The sequence below is a fragment of the Pleurodeles waltl genome, chromosome 6 (assembly GCF_031143425.1).
Source record: "Pleurodeles waltl isolate 20211129_DDA chromosome 6, aPleWal1.hap1.20221129, whole genome shotgun sequence".
NCBI classification, from domain to species: domain Eukaryota; kingdom Metazoa; phylum Chordata; class Amphibia; order Caudata; family Salamandridae; genus Pleurodeles; species Pleurodeles waltl.
In genome coordinates, this window is record NC_090445.1 from 1610926774 (window position 1) to 1610946949 (window position 20176).

Genomic DNA, 20176 nt, shown 5'->3' on the forward strand with positions numbered 1-20176 from the left:
GTGCCGGGCCTCGGAGGCCTTGAGGGAGCCGTCCCTCAAGCTTATGGCGGACCGGCGCTCGACTCTGCATAGTTCCGGTCTCACTTGAGGGGAAGGTCTTGAGACCAGTCACAGAGCCACCACTCATCTTCTTCTAAGGCTTCAGGTCAAGGTAGGAAGAAGAAATTGAAGAAATCCTGTCATCCCTCTACTTCACCCCGTCACTCGGGTGATGAGACGTGGGAGGAGCGTTGACGCTCGAGGCCTCAGTTTTCGGAGTCTGCTTCTGGGTCTGCTCCACGGCTCCCTGAGTTTTTGGGAGCCGGGGTTACCCCTGCTCAATTAAGGGAGTTTATGAGGGCATGCGCCTCATTTTTGGGCAGCCTGGCCCCGCTACAGCGCCTTTGGGCCCAAGGGGTTCGGTTGGGGGGACTTTGGTTCTGCACTGGCGGCTCCAGCCCCCAAAGCCCCCTCCGGATCTGCTCTTGGATCCACACCGGCACTGGTAGTACTGACGAGACATTCCCCGGCACGGGTTTGATTGTCGATGCTCCTGACATCAATGGTGCCAACCATCGACGTCGACCCGATCCCTGACAACTTGGAGTCAGACCAGTGTCAGTCGACACCACCTCCTTCTTCAATGGGGCCAATTCTGACCCTTATTCTTATGTGTTCGAATTCGGGGAAGGAGTGGAGGAGTCCCTAGACCCTTATGAATACCAGGATGACCCTAACATGGACTAGGCACAGGAGTTGGTTGAGGCCAGTGGTCTGGATACCTCTCAAGACGCTGGCATGCTGTCTCCTCCTACTGTGGCTATTCCATGGTGGTCAGTAGCGCAGCTGAAGTCCTAGGCCTTGAGCTGCCTACTGTTCAGGTCAGGTCCAATCTCCTGACGGAGGTGCTTCAACCAGGGACTTCCACATCTGAGCCTTTTCTTCCATTCAATGAAGCCCTCACTGATGTCCTTTTGGGTACTTGGTCCAGACCCAACACAGGGGCTCCTGTGAACAGGACTATCGCACGCCGCCATCTGCCGGCCCCGAACAACCTTAAATTCCTGTCTCAACACCCCCACGCCTGATAGCCTAGTCATCCAGGCATCCTCATCCTTAGGCGCATTATCTTCTGCACCTCCGGATAGGGAATCAATAAAGCTGGAACAATTTGGAAAGAAGATGTTTTCTTCCTCCAGTCTTGCCCTGCAGCCAGTGAACACCGCATGCCTTTTGGGTCATTATACTCACTCTCTGTGGGATACGGTCGCGCAACTTCTGCCACAGATACCAGAGGAGGCCCGTGCTATCGTCTCCCAAGCTGTCACCGTTGGGAGAGACACAGCAAAGTTCACTATCAGATGTGTGCTGGACACAACCAACTCTCTAGGTAGATCGATTGCGATGATGGTAGCCCTGAGGCACCACACCTGGTTATGTACATCTGGTTTCTTAGGGGATGTCCAACAGACTCTTAGGGACATGCCCTTTGATGGCTTCTGTCTCTTTGGAGACAAGGCGGACTCGTCTCTGGAGAGGTTCAAGGACTCCCACGCTACGACTCGGTCCCTTAGCCTTTCCACTGCCCCTCGTTCCCAACAGTCCACCTTTTGCTGCTTTCATGGCCATGGAAGGGGCTCTCTGTCACATCCCTTTCCCAGCCACCGTGCCACCCATGCTCTTCAGCTGCTGCGTGGCTGGGGACGCGGAATCCCACATGGTCGTGGGACAGGGAACCAGAGTTTACCCAGTCCACCCCTGCCCCTGCTGCAGCCTCCAAACCCTCCTATTCCGCCCCCTCACTCTGGTCCAGTTAGTGGCAGGATTCACCATCACTTGCCCCACTGGGAATCCCTCACTACGGACGGGTGGGTTTTGCAGATCGTTTGAAGGGGCTACTCCCTTCCTTCCCTCTCCTTCCAATCTGCCCCACTAGCCATGCCTCCATCATTCAGCCATATACCGGAGGATCATTTGGTACTTCTCCGACAGGAACTCGTGGCTATCTTGGCCAAGGGAGCCATATAGAGGGTCCCTGTGCCAGAAGTAGGTCATGGTTGTTATTCCCGCTACTTTCTGGTGCCCAAAAAAGACAAGAGCTTACGTAGTATCCTAGACTTTCAGGACCTCAATCTCTTCCTCAAGAAGGAGAAATTCAAAATGCTCACCCTTGCTCAGGTCCTGTCTGCTTGGACCCAGAATACTGGATGGTATCGTTGGACTTGCAGGGCACTTATTTCCATATTCCCATCCTGCCTGCCCACAGACGTTAGCTACGATTGTAATAGGTCACAAGCACTTTAAATTTACCGTGCTCCCCTTCGGTCATACCAGTGCCGCTCGGGTGTTCACGAAAGTGATGGAGGTGGTTGCAGCTCATCGGCACAGGTTGGGGGTTTCATTCTTCCCCTACCTCGACGACTGGCTGTTAAAGGTGGTCTCGCCCCAGAAAGTCATCTCTCACCTTCAGACTATGGCGAACCTCCTGCACACGGTGGGGTTCACTATAAACATGCCGAAGTCACACCTGACTCCCTCTCAGACACTCCCTTTCATCGGAGCTGTTCTGGACACAGTGCAGTTTCGGGCTTATCCTCCCAAAAAATGAGTCCAGGAAATTCAGGATATGATTCCAATCTTTCAGCCCATATCTTGGGTTTTGGTGAGAATGACTCTGAGGCTGCTGGGCCTCATGGCCTCCTGCAAGTGACAAATGCCAGATGGCATATGTGGGCTCTGCAGTGGGACTTGAAGTTCCAGTAGGCGCAGCATCAGGGAAATCTCTCTGACATGGTCCAGATCTCAGAGGGGACAGCTAAAGACCTTTAGTGGTGGCTTTTGAATCCGCATTGGGTCAAGAGCAGATCCCTCTCCCTTCCCCACCCAGATCTATCCATAGTGATGGACGTGTCACTTCTGGGATGGAGCAGCCACATGGGAGAGGTGGAGATCAGAGGCCTCTGGTCTCTGTCGGAGTCTGGGCTCCCTATCAATCTTCTGGAGCCCCAGGCGATCAGACTTGTGTTGAAAGCATTTCTTCCCTCTCTCAAAGGGAAAGTAGTACTAGTGTTAATGGACAACATTACCACCATGTGGTACTGCAACAAACAGGGCAGAGTAGGGTCCTGGACCCTTTGTCAGAAGGTGCTACGCCTCTGGACAAGGCTGACACATCAGGACATCACCCTGGTGGTTCAACATCTGGCGGGCTCTCTGAACACCAGAGCAGACAAACTCAGCTGTTGATTCATAGCCGATGACAAATGGTGTCTCCATCCATAAGGTCTCTTTCAGAATTGGAGAGAGCCTTGGTTAGGTCTGTTCGCCTCCGCAGAGAACACGCAATGTCAGCTGTTTTGCGCGTTGGAGTTTCCAAGGTGGCACTCGCTCGGAGACACTTTTTGTCTTGAGTGGAACTCCGGCCTCCTTTACGCCTTTCTACCTATACCACATCTGTCCAGAGTTCTCAAGAAGATCAGGAACTACTGGGCCCAGGTCACCTTGGTGGCTCTGGACTGGGCGCGGAGAGTATACTATCCAGAGCTATTGAACATGGCCACCGATCCTCCACTCAGACCCCCCCATTTGGGAGGATCTTCTGTCGCAGCAGCAGGTGACGGTTCTCCACCCGAACCTGTCCACTTTGACTGCTTTTGACCTTCCACCGGTAGTCTGTGATGTTATCTTGGCAGCCAGGCGTCCCTCCACCAAAACGGTATACACCTGTTGTTGCCGTAAATTTGTGGCATGGTGTACCAACAAATCGGTTGATCCCCTCTCTGCTCCTCTTTCTGAGGTTATTTTGTTTATTCTTTCTTTGGCCCAGCAGGGCTCTGCTTAGGGCACCCTTAAGAGCTATTTATTGGCTATCTCAGCATTTCTTAGGTTGCCTAATCAGCCTTCACTCTTTAAGTCTCCTATTGTTAGTAGGGTCCTGTGGGAAAATGGATTCCCTATTGCAGTTACCTCCCACTTTTTGCCTGATATTGATGCTGACTTGACTAAAAAGTGTACTGGGACACTGCTAACCAGGCCCCAGCACCAGTGTTCTTTCACTAAAAATGTACCATTGTTTCCACAATTGGCACACCTCCTGCACACAGATAAGTCTCTTGTAAATGGTACCAGTGGTACCAATGGCCCTGTGACCAGGGAAGGTCCCTAAGGGCTGCAGCATGTGTTGTGCCACCCTAAGGGACCCCTCACCTAACACATGCACACTGCTATTGCAGATTGTGTGTGTTGGTGGGGAGAAAAAGGCAAAGTCGACATGGCATCCCCCTCAGGATGCCATGCACACAAAATACTGCCTGTGGCATAGATAGGTCACTCCTGTAGCAGGCCTCAAAGCCCTAAGGCAGGGTGCACTATGCCACAGGTGAGGACATAGCTGCATGAGCAATGTGCCCCTATAGTGTCTAAGTATATTCTTAGACATCGTAAGTGCAGTGTGGCCATATTGAGTATATAGTCTGGGAGTTTGTCAAAACGAACTCCACAGTTCCATAATGGCTACACTGAATACTGGGAAGTTTGGTATCAAACATCTCAGAATAATAAACCCACAGTGATACCATCTTAGAGATGCCCCCTATATTTCACCCAATCCTTTAGTGCAGGACTGACTGGTCTGTGCTAGCCTGCCACTGAGACGAGTTTCTGACCCCATGGGGTGAGAGCCTTTGTGCTCTCTAAGGCCGAAACAAAGCCTGCACTGGGTGGAGGTGCTTCACACCTCCCCCCTGCAGGAACTCTAACACCTAGCAGTGAGACTCAAAGGCTCAGGCTTTGTGTTACAGTGCCCCAGGGCACTCCAGCTAGTGGAGATGCCCGCCCTCCCCGACACAGCCCCCACTTTTGGTGGCAAGTCCGGAGGAGATAATGAGAAAAACAAGGAGGAGTCACCCACCAGTCAGGACAGCCCCTAAGGTGTCCTGAGCTAAGGTGACCCCTGCCTTAGGAAATCCTCCATCTTGTTTTGGAGGATTCCCCTCAATAGGATAAGGGATGTGCCCCCCTCCTCTCAGGGAGGAGGCCCAAAGAGGGTGTAGCCACCCTCCAGGACAGTAGCCATTAGCTACTGCCCCCCAGACCTAAACACCCCCCTAAATTGAGTATTTAGGGGCGAACCAGAACCCAGGAAATGAGATTCCTGCAACCTGAAGAAAGAAGGACTGCTGACCTGAAAGCCCCGCAAAGACGACAGAGACGACAACTGACTTGGCCCCAGCCCTACCAGCCTGTCTCCAGACTCAAAGAACCTGCACAGCGACGCATCCAGCGGGACCAGCGACCTCTGAGGACTCAGAGGACTGACCTGCACCTAAAGGTCCAAGAACCTCCCGAGTACAGTGACTCTGTCCACAAACAACTACAAAACAAGCAACTTTAAAGAGACTCTAACTTCCCACCAGAAGCGTGAGTCTTCACACTCTGCGCCCAATGCCCCCGGCTCGAGTTTGGGGAAACCAACACCGCAGAGAGGACTCCCAGGTGACTCCAACGACATGGACACCCTGAGTCGACTTCCCTGCAAGCCCACAGCGACACCTGCAGAGAGGATCCAGAGGCTTCCCGTGACCGTGACTGCCTGGTAACAAAGGAACCCGACGCCTGGACCAAGCACTGCACCCGCAGCCCCCAGGACCAATAGGAACCACCTACCAGTGCATGAGTGACCAGCAAGTGGCCCTCATCCTAGCCCAGTTGGTGGCTGGCCCGAGAAGCTCCCATGTGCCCTGCCTGCATTGTCAGAGTCACCCCCGGGTCCCTCCATTGCTTTCTACTGCAAACCCGACACCTATTATGCACACTGCACCCGGCCGCCCCTGTGCAGCTGAGGGTGTGTTTTGTGTGCTTGTGTGTTTCTCCCCTAGTGCTCTACAAAACCCCCTGGTCTGCTCCCGAGGACGCTGGTACTTACCTGCTAGCAGACTGGAACCGGAGCACCCCTGTTCACCATAGGTGCCTATGTTGTTTGGGTCATCCTTTGACCTCTGCACCTTACCGGCCCTGTTTTGCTGGTGCGGTGGCTTTGGGGTGGCCTTGAACTCCCAATGGTGGTCTGCCTATGCGCAAGAGACTGAACCTGTAAGTGCTTTACTTACTTAAAAAACTAAGAATTACTTACCTCCCCCAGGAACTGTTGATTTTTGCAGTGTCCACTTTTAAAATAGCCTATTGCCATTTTAACCGAAACTGTGTGTACTACTGTTTTAAATCAAAGTTGTATACTTACCTGTGTGAAGTACCTTACAATTTATGTACTTACCTAAAATGTGAATCTTGTGGTTCTAAAAATAAATTAAGAAAATATATTTTTCTATATAAAAACCCACTGGACTGGAATTAAGTCTTTGAGTGTGGATTCTCATTTATTGCCTGTGTGTGTGTACAACAAATGCTTAAAACTACGCTATGATAAGCCTACTGCTCGACCACACTACCACAAAATAGAGTGTAAAGAAATGGCTCCCTGTTGCAGTTACCCCCCACTTTTTGCCTGATACTGATGCTGACTTGACTGAGAAGTGTGCTGGGACCCTGCTAACCAGGCCCCAGCACCAGTGTTCTTTCACCTAAAATGTACCATTGTTTCCACAATTGGCACACCCTGGCATCCAGATAAGTCCCTTGTAACTGGTACCTCTGGTACCAAGGGCCCTGATGCCAGGGAAGGTCTCTAAGGGCTGTAGCATGTATTATGCCACCCTAGAGACCCCTCACTCAGCACAGACACACTGCTTACAAGCCTGTGTGTGCTGGTGAGAACAAAATGAGTAAGTCGACATGGCACTCCCCTCAGGGTGCCATGCCAGCCTCTCACTGCCTATGCAGTATAGGTAAGACACCCCTCTAGCAGGCCTTACAGCCCTAAGGCAGGGTGCACTATACCATAGGTGAGGGTACCAGTGCATGAGCACTGTGCCCCTACAGTGTCTAAGCAAAACCTTAGACATTGTAAGTGCAGGGTAGCCATAAGAGTATATGGTCTGGGAGTTTGTCAAACACGAACTCCACAGCACCATAATGGCTACACTGAAAACTGGGAAGTTTGGTATCAAACTTCTCAGCACAATAAATGCACACTGATGCCAGTGTACATTTTATTGTAAAATACACCACAGAGGGCACCTTAGAGGTGCCCCCTGAAACTTAACCGACTATCTGTGTAGGCTGACTAGTTTTAGCAGCCTGCCACAAACCGAGACATGTTGCTGGCCCCATGGGGAGAGTGCCTTTGTCACTCTGAGGCCAGTAACAAAGCCTGCACTGGGTGGAGATGCTAACACCTCCCCCAGGCAGGAATTGTCACACCTGGCGGTGAGCCTCAAAGGCTCACCTCCTTTGTGCCAACCCAGCAGGACACTCCAGCTAGTGGAGTTGCCCGCCCCCTCCGGCCAGGCCCCACTTTTGGCGGCAAGGCCGGAGAAAATAATGAGAAAAACAAGGAGGAGTCACTGGCCAGTCAGGACAGCCCCTAAGGTGTCCTGAGCTGAAGTGACTCTAACTTTTAGAAATCCTCCATCTTGCAGATGGAGGATTCCCCCAATAGGGTTAGGATTGTGACCCCCTCCCCTTGGGAGGAGGCACAAAGAGGGTGTACCCACCCTCAGGGCTAGTAGCCATTGGCTACTAACCCCCCAGACCTAAACACGCCCTTAAATTTAGTATTTAAGGGCTACCCTGAACCCTAGAAAATTAGATTCCTGCAACTACAAGAAGAAGGACTGCCTAGCTGAAAACCCCTGCAGCGGAAGACCAGAAGACGACAACTGCCTTGGCTCCAGAAACTCACCGGCCTGTCTCCTGCCTTCCAAAGATCCTGCTCCAGCGACGCCTTCCAAAGGGACCAGCGACCTCGACATCCTCTGAGGACTGCCCCTGCTTCGAAAAGACAAGAAACTCCCGAGGACAGCGGACCTGCTCCAAGAAAAGCTGCAACTTTGTTTCCAGCAGCTTTAAAGAACCCTGCAAGCTCCCCGCAAGAAGCGTGAGACTTGCAACACTGCACCCGGCGACCCCGACTCGGCTGGTGGCGATCCAACACCTCAGGAGGGACCCCAGGACTACTCTGATACTGTGAGTACCAAAACCTGTCCCCCCTGAGCCCCCACAGCGCCGCCTGCAGAGGGAATCCAGAGGCTTCCCCTGACCGCGACTCTTTGAACCTAAAGTCCCGACGCCTGGGAGAGACCCTGCACCCGCAGCCCCCAGGACCTGAAGGACCGGACTTTCACTGGAGAAGTGACCCCCAGGAGTCCCTCTCCCTTGCCCAAGTGGAGGTTTCCCCGAGGAACCCCCCCCTTGCCTGCCTGCAGCGCTGAAGAGATCCCGAGATCTCTCATAGACTAACATTGAAAACCCGACGCTTGTTTCTACACTGCACCCGGCCGCCCCCGCGCTGCTGAGGGTGAAATTTCTGTGTGGACTTGTGTCCCCCCCGGTGCCCTACAAAACCCCCCTGGTCTGCCCTCCGAAGACGCGGGTACTTACCTGCAAGCAGACCGGAACCGGGGCACCCCCTTCTCTCCATTCTAGCCTATGTGTTTTGGGCACCACTTTGAACTCTGCACCTGACCGGCCCTGAGCTGCTGGTGTGGTGACTTTGGGGTTGCTCTGAACCCCCAACGGTGGGCTACCTTGGACCAAGAACTGAACCCTGTAAGTGTCCTACTTACCTGGTAAAACTAACAAAAACTTACCTCCCCCAGGAACTGTGAAAATTGCACTAAGTGTCCACTTTTAAAACAGCTATTTGTCAATAACTTGAAAAGTATACATGCAATTTTGATGATTTGAAGTTCCTAAAGTACTTACCTGCAATACCTTTCGAATGAGATATTACATGTAGAATTTGAACCTGTGGTTCTTAAAATAAACTAAGAAAAGATATTTTTCTATATAAAAACCTATTGGCTGGATTTGTCTCTGAGTGTGTGTACCTCATTTATTGTCTATGTGTATGTACAACAAATGCTTAACACTACTCCTTGGATAAGCCTACTGCTCGACCACACTACCACAAAATAGAGCATTAGTATTATCTATTTTTACCACTATTTTACCTCTAAGGGGAACCCTTGGACTCTGTGCATGCTATTCCTTACTTTGAAATAGCACATACAGAGCCAACTTCCTACATTGGTGGATCAGCGGTGGGGTACAAGACTTTGCATTTGCTGGACTACTCAGCCAATACCTGATCACACGACAAATTCCAAAATTGTCATTAGAAATTGATTTTTGCAATTTGAAAAGTTTTCTAAATTCTTAAAAGTCCTGCTAGGGCCTTGTGTGTTAAGTCCCTGTTTAGCATTTCTTTTAGAGTTTAAAAGTTTGTAAAAGTTTGAATTAGATTCTAGAACCAGTTGTAGATTCTTAAAAAGTATTCCAACTTTTAGAAGCAAAATGTCTAGCACAGATGTGACTGTGGTGGAACTCGACACCACACCTTACCTCCATCTTAAGATGAGGGAGCTAAGGTCACTCTGTAAAATAAAGAAAATAACAATGGGCCCCAAACCTACCAAAATACAGCTCCAGGAGCTTTTGGCAGAGTTTGAAAAGGCCAACCCCTCTGAGGGTGGCAACTCAGAGGAAGAGGATAGTGACTTGGAGGACAATTCCCCCCTACCAATCCTATCTAGGGAGAACAGGGTCCCTCAAACCCTGACTCCAAAAATAATAGTCAGAGATGCTGGTTCCCTCACAGGAGAGACCAACACCTCTGAAATCACTGAGGATAGCCCCAGTGAAGAGGACATCCAGTTAGCCAGGATGGCCAAAAGATTGGCTTTGGAAAGACAGCTCCTAGCCATAGAAAGGGAAAGAAAAGAGATGGGCCTAGGTCCCATCGATGGTGGCAGCAACTTAAATAGGGTGAGAGATTCTCCTGACATCCTAAAAATCCCCAAAGGGATTGTAACAAAATATGAAGATGGTGATGACATCACCAAATGGTTCACAGCTTTTGAGAGGGCTTGTGTAACCAGAAAAGTAAACAGATCTCACTGGGGTGCTCTCCTTTGGGAAATGTTCACTGGAAAGTGTAGGGATAGACTCCTCACACTCTCTGGAAAAGATGCAGAATCTTATGACCTCATGAAGGGTACCCTGATTGAGGGCTTTGGATTCTCCACTGAGGAGTATAGAATTAGATTCAGGGGGGCTCAAAAATCCTCGAGCCAGACCTGGGTTGACTTTGTAGACTACTCAGTAAAAACACTAGATGGTTGGTTAACTGGAAATGAAGTGTGTGACTATGTTGGGCTTTATAATTTGTTTATGAAAGAACACATTTTAAGTAACTGCTTCAATGAAAAGTTGCATCAGTATCTGGTAGACCTAGGTCCAATTTCTCCCCAAGAATTGGGAAAGAAGGCAGACCACTGGGTCAAGACTAGGGTAACCAAAACTTCCACTGGGGGTGACCAAAAGAAAGGGGTTACAAAAACTCCCCAGGAGAAAGTGGGTGACACTAGAAACAAAGAAAAAGAGTCCTCTGTAGGCCCCCAAAAACCAGAACAGGTGGGTGGGCCCCAAGACACAACCCAAAACAAAGGTGGGTACCAGGGTAAGAACTGGGATGCCACTAAGGCATGGTGCCACAACTGTAAACAGTCTGGGCACCACACCAAGGACACTTCTTGTCCCAAAAACAAACCCCAGAACAAGATTCCAGGGGTAACCAGTGTAGCCATGGGAGATGACTCCTCAGATGAGGAGGTCTTCATAGCCTTCAACTGGAAACAGGGCCCAACAGGTGAGTTGGAGATTCCAGAGGGAAGTAGACACTTCCACCACCTACTGGTGAATGGAATCCCAACCACTGCCCTGAGAGACACTTGTGCCAGTCACACTATTGTGCATGACAGGCTGGTGCTCTCAAACCAGTACATCCCAGGTGAGACTGCCAGGGTAAGAGTTAGCCTAGACAGGGTCACTAAGAGGCCTGTGGCTTTAGTACCCATAGAAGTGGGTGGCACTCTTAGCTGGAGAAGGGTAGTAGTCAGTACAGACCTCCCCCTTGATTGTCTCCTTGGAAATGACTACCCAGAGGTTAGTCAGAGCCCAAGAGAGGAACTGGTCCAGTGCCAGTCCTCTCCCAAGGATTCTGGAAGTCCTGCATCTGCAGTAAATGCAAGTAGGCCCCAGAAGAAAAAGAAAAGGAAACAGAGTAGGAAAGGTGGACAACCTTTAGCCAAGGTTCCAGCAAGCCAAGGAGATTCTGCTCCAGTAGGGGAGAACTCCAAAAATGGCTCTGATAAAGTCCAACCTGACCCACAAGAAGTCCTGGCTAGTCAGGCAACTGTTAAGCCTGAGTGGGTGGCTCCTCAGCTAACAGAAGAAAGAGTGGAAGAAGGGTGTTTACTACAAGATGTGGTGACCCCCCACTCTAATACAGCAGACAGGCACCCTGAACCCAAAGAAGCCTGTAACTTAGCCCCTTCCCTTGTAGGTGAAGAGCTAAAGGTGTGGTTCTGGGCACTGACAGCTGTCAGTGGCCTCTGCTGGGTGTTAGCCTTTATGGCTGCACTATCCTTGGCCTGGTGGTCTGACCCCATGCCAAATAACAAGTTAGGCCCCCTGACCCTGTTGGTCATGGTGGGGTTACTCCAGCTCTGGGTAACCTCTTTGGGTAAGCTAGGGGTGACCCTGGCTAAGATAAGATTAGCAGAGGTGGATACCTCTGACCCCAAAATAGAGAGAATGGGTGAAGACATAAAAAGCACAGACAAGAGGCAGTTCAGACTAGGTCCTATCACTGTGGAAGTGGGTCAGTTCCCCAGAGGGAATGACCTGAACAGGAGGATGTAAGGCAGAGTAGGCCCTGCAACAAACCAGCCATTTCCTCTACTCTTCCTCGCCTGACAGACTAGGAAGACTCTTCCAGCGTTGGCTGAGTCTCCTGGCCTGTGGGCTGGGGGGGGCTTGTGTAAAGAAATGGCTCCCTGTTGCAGTTACCCCCCACTTTTTGCCTGATACTGATGCTGACTTGACTGAGAAGTGTGCTGGGACCCTGCTAACCAGGCCCCAGCACCAGTGTTCTTTCACCTAAAATGTACCATTGTTTCCACAATTGGCACACCCTGGCATCCAGATAAGTCCCTTGTAACTGGTACCTCTGGTACCAAGGGCCCTGATGCCAGGGAAGGTCTCTAAGGGCTGTAGCATGTATTATGCCACCCTAGAGACCCCTCACTCAGCACAGACACACTGCTTACAAGCCTGTGTGTGCTGGTGAGAACAAAATGAGTAAGTCGACATGGCACTCCCCTCAGGGTGCCATGCCAGCCTCTCACTGCCTATGCAGTATAGGTAAGACACCCCTCTAGCAGGCCTTACAGCCCTAAGGCAGGGTGCACTATACCATAGGTGAGGGTACCAGTGCATGAGCACTGTGCCCCTACAGTGTCTAAGCAAAACCTTAGACATTGTAAGTGCAGGGTAGCCATAAGAGTATATGGTCTGGGAGTTTGTCAAACACGAACTCCACAGCACCATAATGGCTACACTGAAAACTGGGAAGTTTGGTATCAAACTTCTCAGCACAATAAATGCACACTGATGCCAGTGTACATTTTATTGTAAAATACACCACAGAGGGCACCTTAGAGGTGCCCCCTGAAACTTAACCGACTATCTGTGTAGGCTGACTAGTTTTAGCAGCCTGCCACAAACCGAGACATGTTGCTGGCCCCATGGGGAGAGTGCCTTTGTCACTCTGAGGCCAGTAACAAAGCCTGCACTGGGTGGAGATGCTAACACCTCCCCCAGGCAGGAATTGTCACACCTGGCGGTGAGCCTCAAAGGCTCACCTCCTTTGTGCCAACCCAGCAGGACACTCCAGCTAGTGGAGTTGCCCGCCCCCTCCGGCCAGGCCCCACTTTTGGCGGCAAGGCCGGAGAAAATAATGAGAAAAACAAGGAGGAGTCACTGGCCAGTCAGGACAGCCCCTAAGGTGTCCTGAGCTGAAGTGACTCTAACTTTTAGAAATCCTCCATCTTGCAGATGGAGGATTCCCCCAATAGGGTTAGGATTGTGACCCCCTCCCCTTGGGAGGAGGCACAAAGAGGGTGTACCCACCCTCAGGGCTAGTAGCCATTGGCTACTAACCCCCCAGACCTAAACACGCCCTTAAATTTAGTATTTAAGGGCTACCCTGAACCCTAGAAAATTAGATTCCTGCAACTACAAGAAGAAGGACTGCCTAGCTGAAAACCCCTGCAGCGGAAGACCAGAAGACGACAACTGCCTTGGCTCCAGAAACTCACCGGCCTGTCTCCTGCCTTCCAAAGATCCTGCTCCAGCGACGCCTTCCAAAGGGACCAGCGACCTCGACATCCTCTGAGGACTGCCCCTGCTTCGAAAAGACAAGAAACTCCCGAGGACAGCGGACCTGCTCCAAGAAAAGCTGCAACTTTGTTTCCAGCAGCTTTAAAGAACCCTGCAAGCTCCCCGCAAGAAGCGTGAGACTTGCAACACTGCACCCGGCGACCCCGACTCGGCTGGTGGCGATCCAACACCTCAGGAGGGACCCCAGGACTACTCTGATACTGTGAGTACCAAAACCTGTCCCCCCTGAGCCCCCACAGCGCCGCCTGCAGAGGGAATCCCGAGGCTTCCCCTGACCGCGACTCTTTGAACCTAAAGTCCCGACGCCTGGGAGAGACCCTGCACCCGCAGCCCCCAGGACCTGAAGGACCGGACTTTCACTGGAGAAGTGACCCCCAGGAGTCCCTCTCCCTTGCCCAAGTGGAGGTTTCCCCGAGGAACCCCCCCCTTGCCTGCCTGCAGCGCTGAAGAGATCCCGAGATCTCTCATAGACTAACATTGAAAACCCGACGCTTGTTTCTACACTGCACCCGGCCGCCCCCGCGCTGCTGAGGGTGAAATTTCTGTGTGGACTTGTGTCCCCCCCGGTGCCCTACAAAACCCCCCTGGTCTGCCCTCCGAAGACGCGGGTACTTACCTGCAAGCAGACCGGAACCGGGGCACCCCCTTCTCTCCATTCTAGCCTATGTGTTTTGGGCACCACTTTGAACTCTGCACCTGACCGGCCCTGAGCTGCTGGTGTGGTGACTTTGGGGTTGCTCTGAACCCCCAACGGTGGGCTACCTTGGACCAAGAACTGAACCCTGTAAGTGTCCTACTTACCTGGTAAAACTAACAAAAACTTACCTCCCCCAGGAACTGTGAAAATTGCACTGTGTCCACTTTTAAAACAGCTATTTGTCAATAACTTGAAAAGTATACATGCAATTTTGATGATTTGAAGTTCCTAAAGTACTTACCTGCAATACCTTTCGAATGAGATATTACATGTAGAATTTGAACCTGTGGTTCTTAAAATAAACTAAGAAAAGATATTTTTCTATATAAAAACCTATTGGCTGGATTTGTCTCTGAGTGTGTGTACCTCATTTATTGTCTATGTGTATGTACAACAAATGCTTAACACTACTCCTTGGATAAGCCTACTGCTCGACCACACTACCACAAAATAGAGCATTAGTATTATCTATTTTTACCACTATTTTACCTCTAAGGGGAACCCTTGGACTCTGTGCATGCTATTCCTTACTTTGAAATAGCACATACAGAGCCAACTTCCTACATAGAGCATTAGTATTATCTAATTTTGCCACTATCAACCTCTAAGGGGAACCCTTCTCTCTGTGCACACTATCTCTCACTTTGAGATAGTATATACAGAGCCAACTTCTTACAGGGATTTAACCTCTGCTGTACCTGTGATTTCTGAAAGTGTATCACAGCAATAAAAATATTAACTCCTCTAACTTGCATTCCTTTGCTGGCCATAAGATTATGTTCACACAATGTTTAGTACTTTTGCTTGTCTCATTTACTTTTCCTTTCTCTCTCTGTAGGGTGACAGCGGGACTGCAGGTGCTCCTGGCACCACTGGCAGTCCTGGCAGAAAGGTAAGCACCTTACGGTCTCCAATCCAGGACCACATTACCAAGTCCAGTCCTTATCTATCCTGAAAACATCTCTGTTAAACAGGGAAAGAGCTGCAAGTCAAGTATCTTTTCAATAGCAAACCACCCGTAAACACATGACAGTGGTGCCACCTTTGGAATGTATCTCCATATATAAATAGGGAAGTATTAGTTTTGAAAAACTGGCAGTACATCTGGGTGGAAATGCATGAGCTTTGCATGTCTCCTAGATAAGCCTTGGCTGCTCATCCACAGCTACACCTAGAGAGCCCGGCTTCTAGACACTGCCTGCACTTCACTGAGAGGTGATACCTGGACCTAGTTTAAGGTGTAAGTAGCATAGGTACCCACCACACACCAGGCCAGCTTCCTACACTGCTGAAACCTCCTCATCTCTTAGCAGCAAGTGACCAGATGATAGAGGCTGGTGATGCAGATCTCACCGAGCACCATTCTGTAGAGAGTTTAATTTTACAAGTCTTGGCTGGTAAGGTGAACCGTAATTCATTACTACCAAATCTTAAAGCAGAGAATCCAAAAGGATTGATGCCTTTGGCAAACATATGTTTTTTCTGTCAGCCTCAGAATGCATAAAAAGTCTATCTAGTTATACATATATGTTCGATGGCATGTGTAGCTGCAGATACACATGCTTTGCACATCCCGCCATCTAGTGTTGGGCTCTGAGTGTTACAAGTTGTTTTTCTTCGAAGAAGTCTTTTTGAGTCACGAGATCGAGGGACTCCTTCCCTTTCGGCTCCATTGCGCATGGCCGTCGACTCCATCTTAGATTGTTTTTTTTCCGCCATCGGGTTCGGACGTGTTCCTTTTTGCTCCGTGTTTCGGTTCGGAAAGTTAGTTAGAATCTAGGAAAAATTGACGGTATTGTTTGCGTTCGGCATCGGGTTAGTTATTACAGATCGACACCGACTTTTGAAGAGCTCCGGTGGCCCTTTGGGGTTTATCGTTCCCCCGTCGGGGCCTGGTCGGCCCGGCCACGTGTCTCTTCAAGGCTGATGGAACGGACCCCATTCCGCTTCTGCCCAAAATGTCATAACAAGTATCCGTATACAGATCAGCACCTGGTCTGTAACTTGTGTTTGTCTCCAGAACACAGAGAGGATACTTGTGAGGCCTGTCGGGCGTTTCGGTCGAGAAAGACATTAAGAGACCGAAGAGCGAGAAGACTGCAAATGGCGTCGGCGCCGACAGGACAAAGGCATTTGGAGGAAGAAGAAGAAACCTTCTCCATCCAGGAGTCGGACTCGGACGAGCTCGATCCCGAAGAAACGACTAAAACTGTGAGTAACCCGAAAAATAGGTGACCGATCATCGGCACCGAAAAAGGGCATGCTTGTGTCGAAGTCATCCGACTCCGGTCGAGATACCGGCACACAGCAATCTCGAGCCCGAGACAGCGGCTCCGAGTAAGTTCGGAACCGAGACAGCGGCACCGAAATGGGTCGGCACCGAGAGATCACGACGCCGAAAATAAAGTGTCGTCGGAGCCGAAAAAGGCTACCGAAAAGGTTTCCATTCCGAAACATCCAGCCTCGGAACCGAAATCAGGTTCCTACAGAGAGGAACAGGGATTGTCCTCCCAAATGCAAGGACATAAGTTCGGACAAGAACTAGAATCAATGGAGCCAGACAACACACAAAGGAGGCTCCATATTCAAAAGGACACAGGGAAGATAAGCACTCTTCCACCAATTAAAATGAAAAGAAGACTTGCCTTTCAAGAAAAGGACAAGCAGCCACAGGCAAAGGTGGCAAGACAAACAACTCCGCCACCATGCACACATCACCGGTAGTCACTCCACCACTGATGCAATCCCCAACTCATACTGCAATGAGTCAGGATGATCCCGACGCATGGGACCTTTATGATGCGCCAGTATCGGATAACAGCCCGGACTGTTACCCAGCGAGACCGTCGCCACCTGAGGACAGTACATCCTACACGCAGTTGGTTTCAAGAGCAGCAGCTTTTCATAATGTCACCTTGCATTCAGAACCAATAGAGGATGACTTCTTGTTTAATACACTATCCTCCACTCATAGCCAATACCAGAGCTTACCTATGCTACCTGGAATGCTAAAACACTCCAAACAGGTGTTTCAGGAACCTGTGAAGGGCAGGGCCATAACTCCAAGGGTAGAGAAAAAGTACAAGCCACCACCTACAGACCCTGTGTATATCACGCAGCAATTAACACCAGACTCTGTGTTAGTAGGGGCAGCTCGCAAGAGAGCAAACTCTCACACCTCGGGAGACGCACCACCTCCAGACAAGGAGAGTCGCAAATTCGACGCTGCGGGGAAAAGGGTTGCAGCACAAGCAGCAAACCAATGGCGCATTGCCAATTCACAAGCACTTCTGGTAAGATATGATAGGGCTCATTGGGACGAAATGCAACATTTCATAGAACACTTACCCAAAGAGTTCCAGAAAAGGGCACAACAAGTGGTGGAGGAAGGACAAAGTATCTCAAATAATCAGATACGGTCAGCAATGGATGCAGCAGATACAGCTGCAAGGACAGTAAATACTGCAGTAACAATAAGGAGACACGCATGGTTGCGTACGTCAGGATTCAAGCCGGAAATACAACAAGCCGTGCTGAATATGCCTTTTAATGGACAGCAGTTGTTTGGGCCGAAGCCATGGGCGCACTCTACTCCCCGCAGAGCAGAGGCACATTTCGCAAAACACAGTTTAGAGGGGGGTTTCGAGGACAAGCTACAGAACCCACAACCTCTCAAACAAGGCCCACTTATCAAAGCCAATATCAGCGGGGAAGTTTTCTGGGGCAATATAGAGGGGGACAATTCCAAAAGAATAAAGGGAAGTTCCAGAGCCCAAAACTCCTCAAAACAAACAGTGACTTCCAAGTCACAAATCCCCAACACATAACACCTGTGGGGGGGAGACTAAGCAATTTTTACAAACATTGGGAGGAGATAACAACAGGCACTTGGGTACTTGCAATTATCCAGCATGGTTATTGCATAGAATTTCTCAGATTCCCTCCAAATATCCCACCGAAAACACACAATATGTCAAAACAACACATGGATCTTCTAGGACTAGAGGTCCAGGCATTGCTACAAAAAGTAGCAATAGAATTAGTACCAAATCAACAGAAGGGAACAGGAGTTCACTCTCTGTACTTTCTCATACCCAAAAAACACAAAACACTGAGACCTATATTAGATCTCAGAACATTAAATACCTACATCAAATCAGACCACTTCCACATGGTGACATTACAAGACGTAATCCCACTGCTCAAACAACAAGACTACATGACAACACTAGACCTAAAGGATGCATATTTCCATATACCAATACATCCTTCACACAGAAAGTACCTAAGATTTGTATTCCAAGGGGTGCATTACCAATTCAAGGTGTTGTCATTCGGAATACCAACTGCGCCAAGAGTTTTTACAAAATGCCTGGCAGTGGTAGCTGCGCATATCAGAAGGCAGCAAATACATGTGTTCCCGTACTTAGACGATTGGTTAATCAAAACCAACACACTAGAACGGTGTTCACAACACACAAAGTACGTCATAGAAACCCTACACAAACTAGGTTTCTCAATCAACTACACAAAGTCACAACTTCAGCCGTGTCAGACACAGCAATACTTAGGGGCAACAATCGACACAGCAAGAGCGATTGCCACTCCAAGTCCACAAAGAGTACAAGCATTTCACAATGTAATACAGGTCATGTATCCAAACCAAAGAATACAAGTCAAAATAGTAATGAAACTCCTAGGCATTATGTCCTCATGCATAGCCATTGTCCCAAACGCAAGATTGCACATGCGGCCCTTACAACAGTGCCTAGCATCACAATGGTCACAGGCACAGGCTCAACTTCTAGATCTAGTGTTGATAGACCGCCAAACATACACCTCGCTTCAATGGTGGAACAATATAAATTTAAACCAAGGGCGGCCTTTTCAAGTCCCAGTGCCTCAATACGTAATAACTACAGATGCCTCCATGATAGGGTGGGGAGCACACCTCAATCAACACATCATTCAGGGACAATGGGACTATCGGCAAAAACAGTTTCACATAAATCACTTAGAACTATTAGCAGTATTTCTAGCGTTAAAAGCATTTCAACCAATAATATGCCACAAACACATTCTTGTCAAAACAGACAACATGACAACGATGTATTACCTAAATAAACAGGGAGGGATACACTCAACACAGTTGTGTCTCCTAACACAGAAAATATGGTATTGGGCGATACACAACCACATTCGCCTAATAGCACAGTTCATTCCAGGGATTCAGAATCAGTTAGCGGACAATCTCTCTCGGGATCACCAACAGATCCACGAATGGGAGATTCACCCCCAGGTACTACACACTTACTTCCAAAATTGGAGAACACCACAAATAGACCTGTTTGCAACAAAAGAAAACGCAAAATGCCGAAACTTCGCATCCAGGTACCCACAAGATCAGTCTCTGGGCAATGCGTTATGGATGAGTTGGCCAGGGATATTTGCATACTCTTTTCCCCCTCTCCCACTCCTTCCATATCTAGTAAACAAGTTGAGTCAAAATAAACTCAAACTCATACTCATAGCACCAACTTGGGCAAGACAACCTTGGTACACAACACTACTAGACCTCTCAGTAGTACCTCATATCAAACTACCAAACAGACCAGATCTGTTAACTCAACACAATCAACAGATCAGACACCCCGATCCAGCATCGCTGAATCTAGTAATTTGGCTCCTGAAGTCTTAGAGTTCGGACACTTAGACCTTACACAGGAATGTATGGAAGTCATAAAACAAGCTAGAAAACCAACCACTAGACATTGCTATGCAAATAAGTGGAAAAGGTTTGTTTATTATTGCCATAATAATCAAATTCAACCCTTACACGCATCTGCTAAAGACATTGTAAGCTACTTGCTACATTTGCAAAAGTCAAAACTAGCTTTTTCATCCATTAAAATACATCTTACCGCAATTTCAGCTTACCTGCAAATTACCCACTCAACTTCACTATTTAGGATACCAGTCATAAAAGCCTTTATGGAAGGCCTAAAAAGAATTATACCACCAAGAACACCACCAGTTCCTTCATGGAACCTCAACATTGTCTTAACACGACTGATGGGGCCACCTTTTGAGCCCATGCACTCATGTGAAATGCAATATTTAACATGGAAAATTGCATTTCTA

The 20176-nt window shown here is 49.3% G+C and overlaps 1 protein-coding gene across 2 annotated transcripts in view; it reads left to right on the forward strand.

Moving 5' to 3' along the window:
• LOC138301234 (collagen alpha-1(II) chain-like) overlaps positions 1-20176 on the forward strand; it is a 1268735-nt gene that overhangs the window by 934619 nt on the left and 313940 nt on the right. The window contains exon 55 of one of the 2 annotated variants that reach the window (XM_069241494.1): positions 14874-14927. The exons of the other annotated variant lie outside the window; for it this stretch is intronic. Coding sequence (XP_069097595.1) covers positions 14874-14927 — 54 coding nt within the window. The remainder of the gene's footprint in view (positions 1-14873; positions 14928-20176) is intronic. 2 annotated transcript variants of the gene reach the window in all.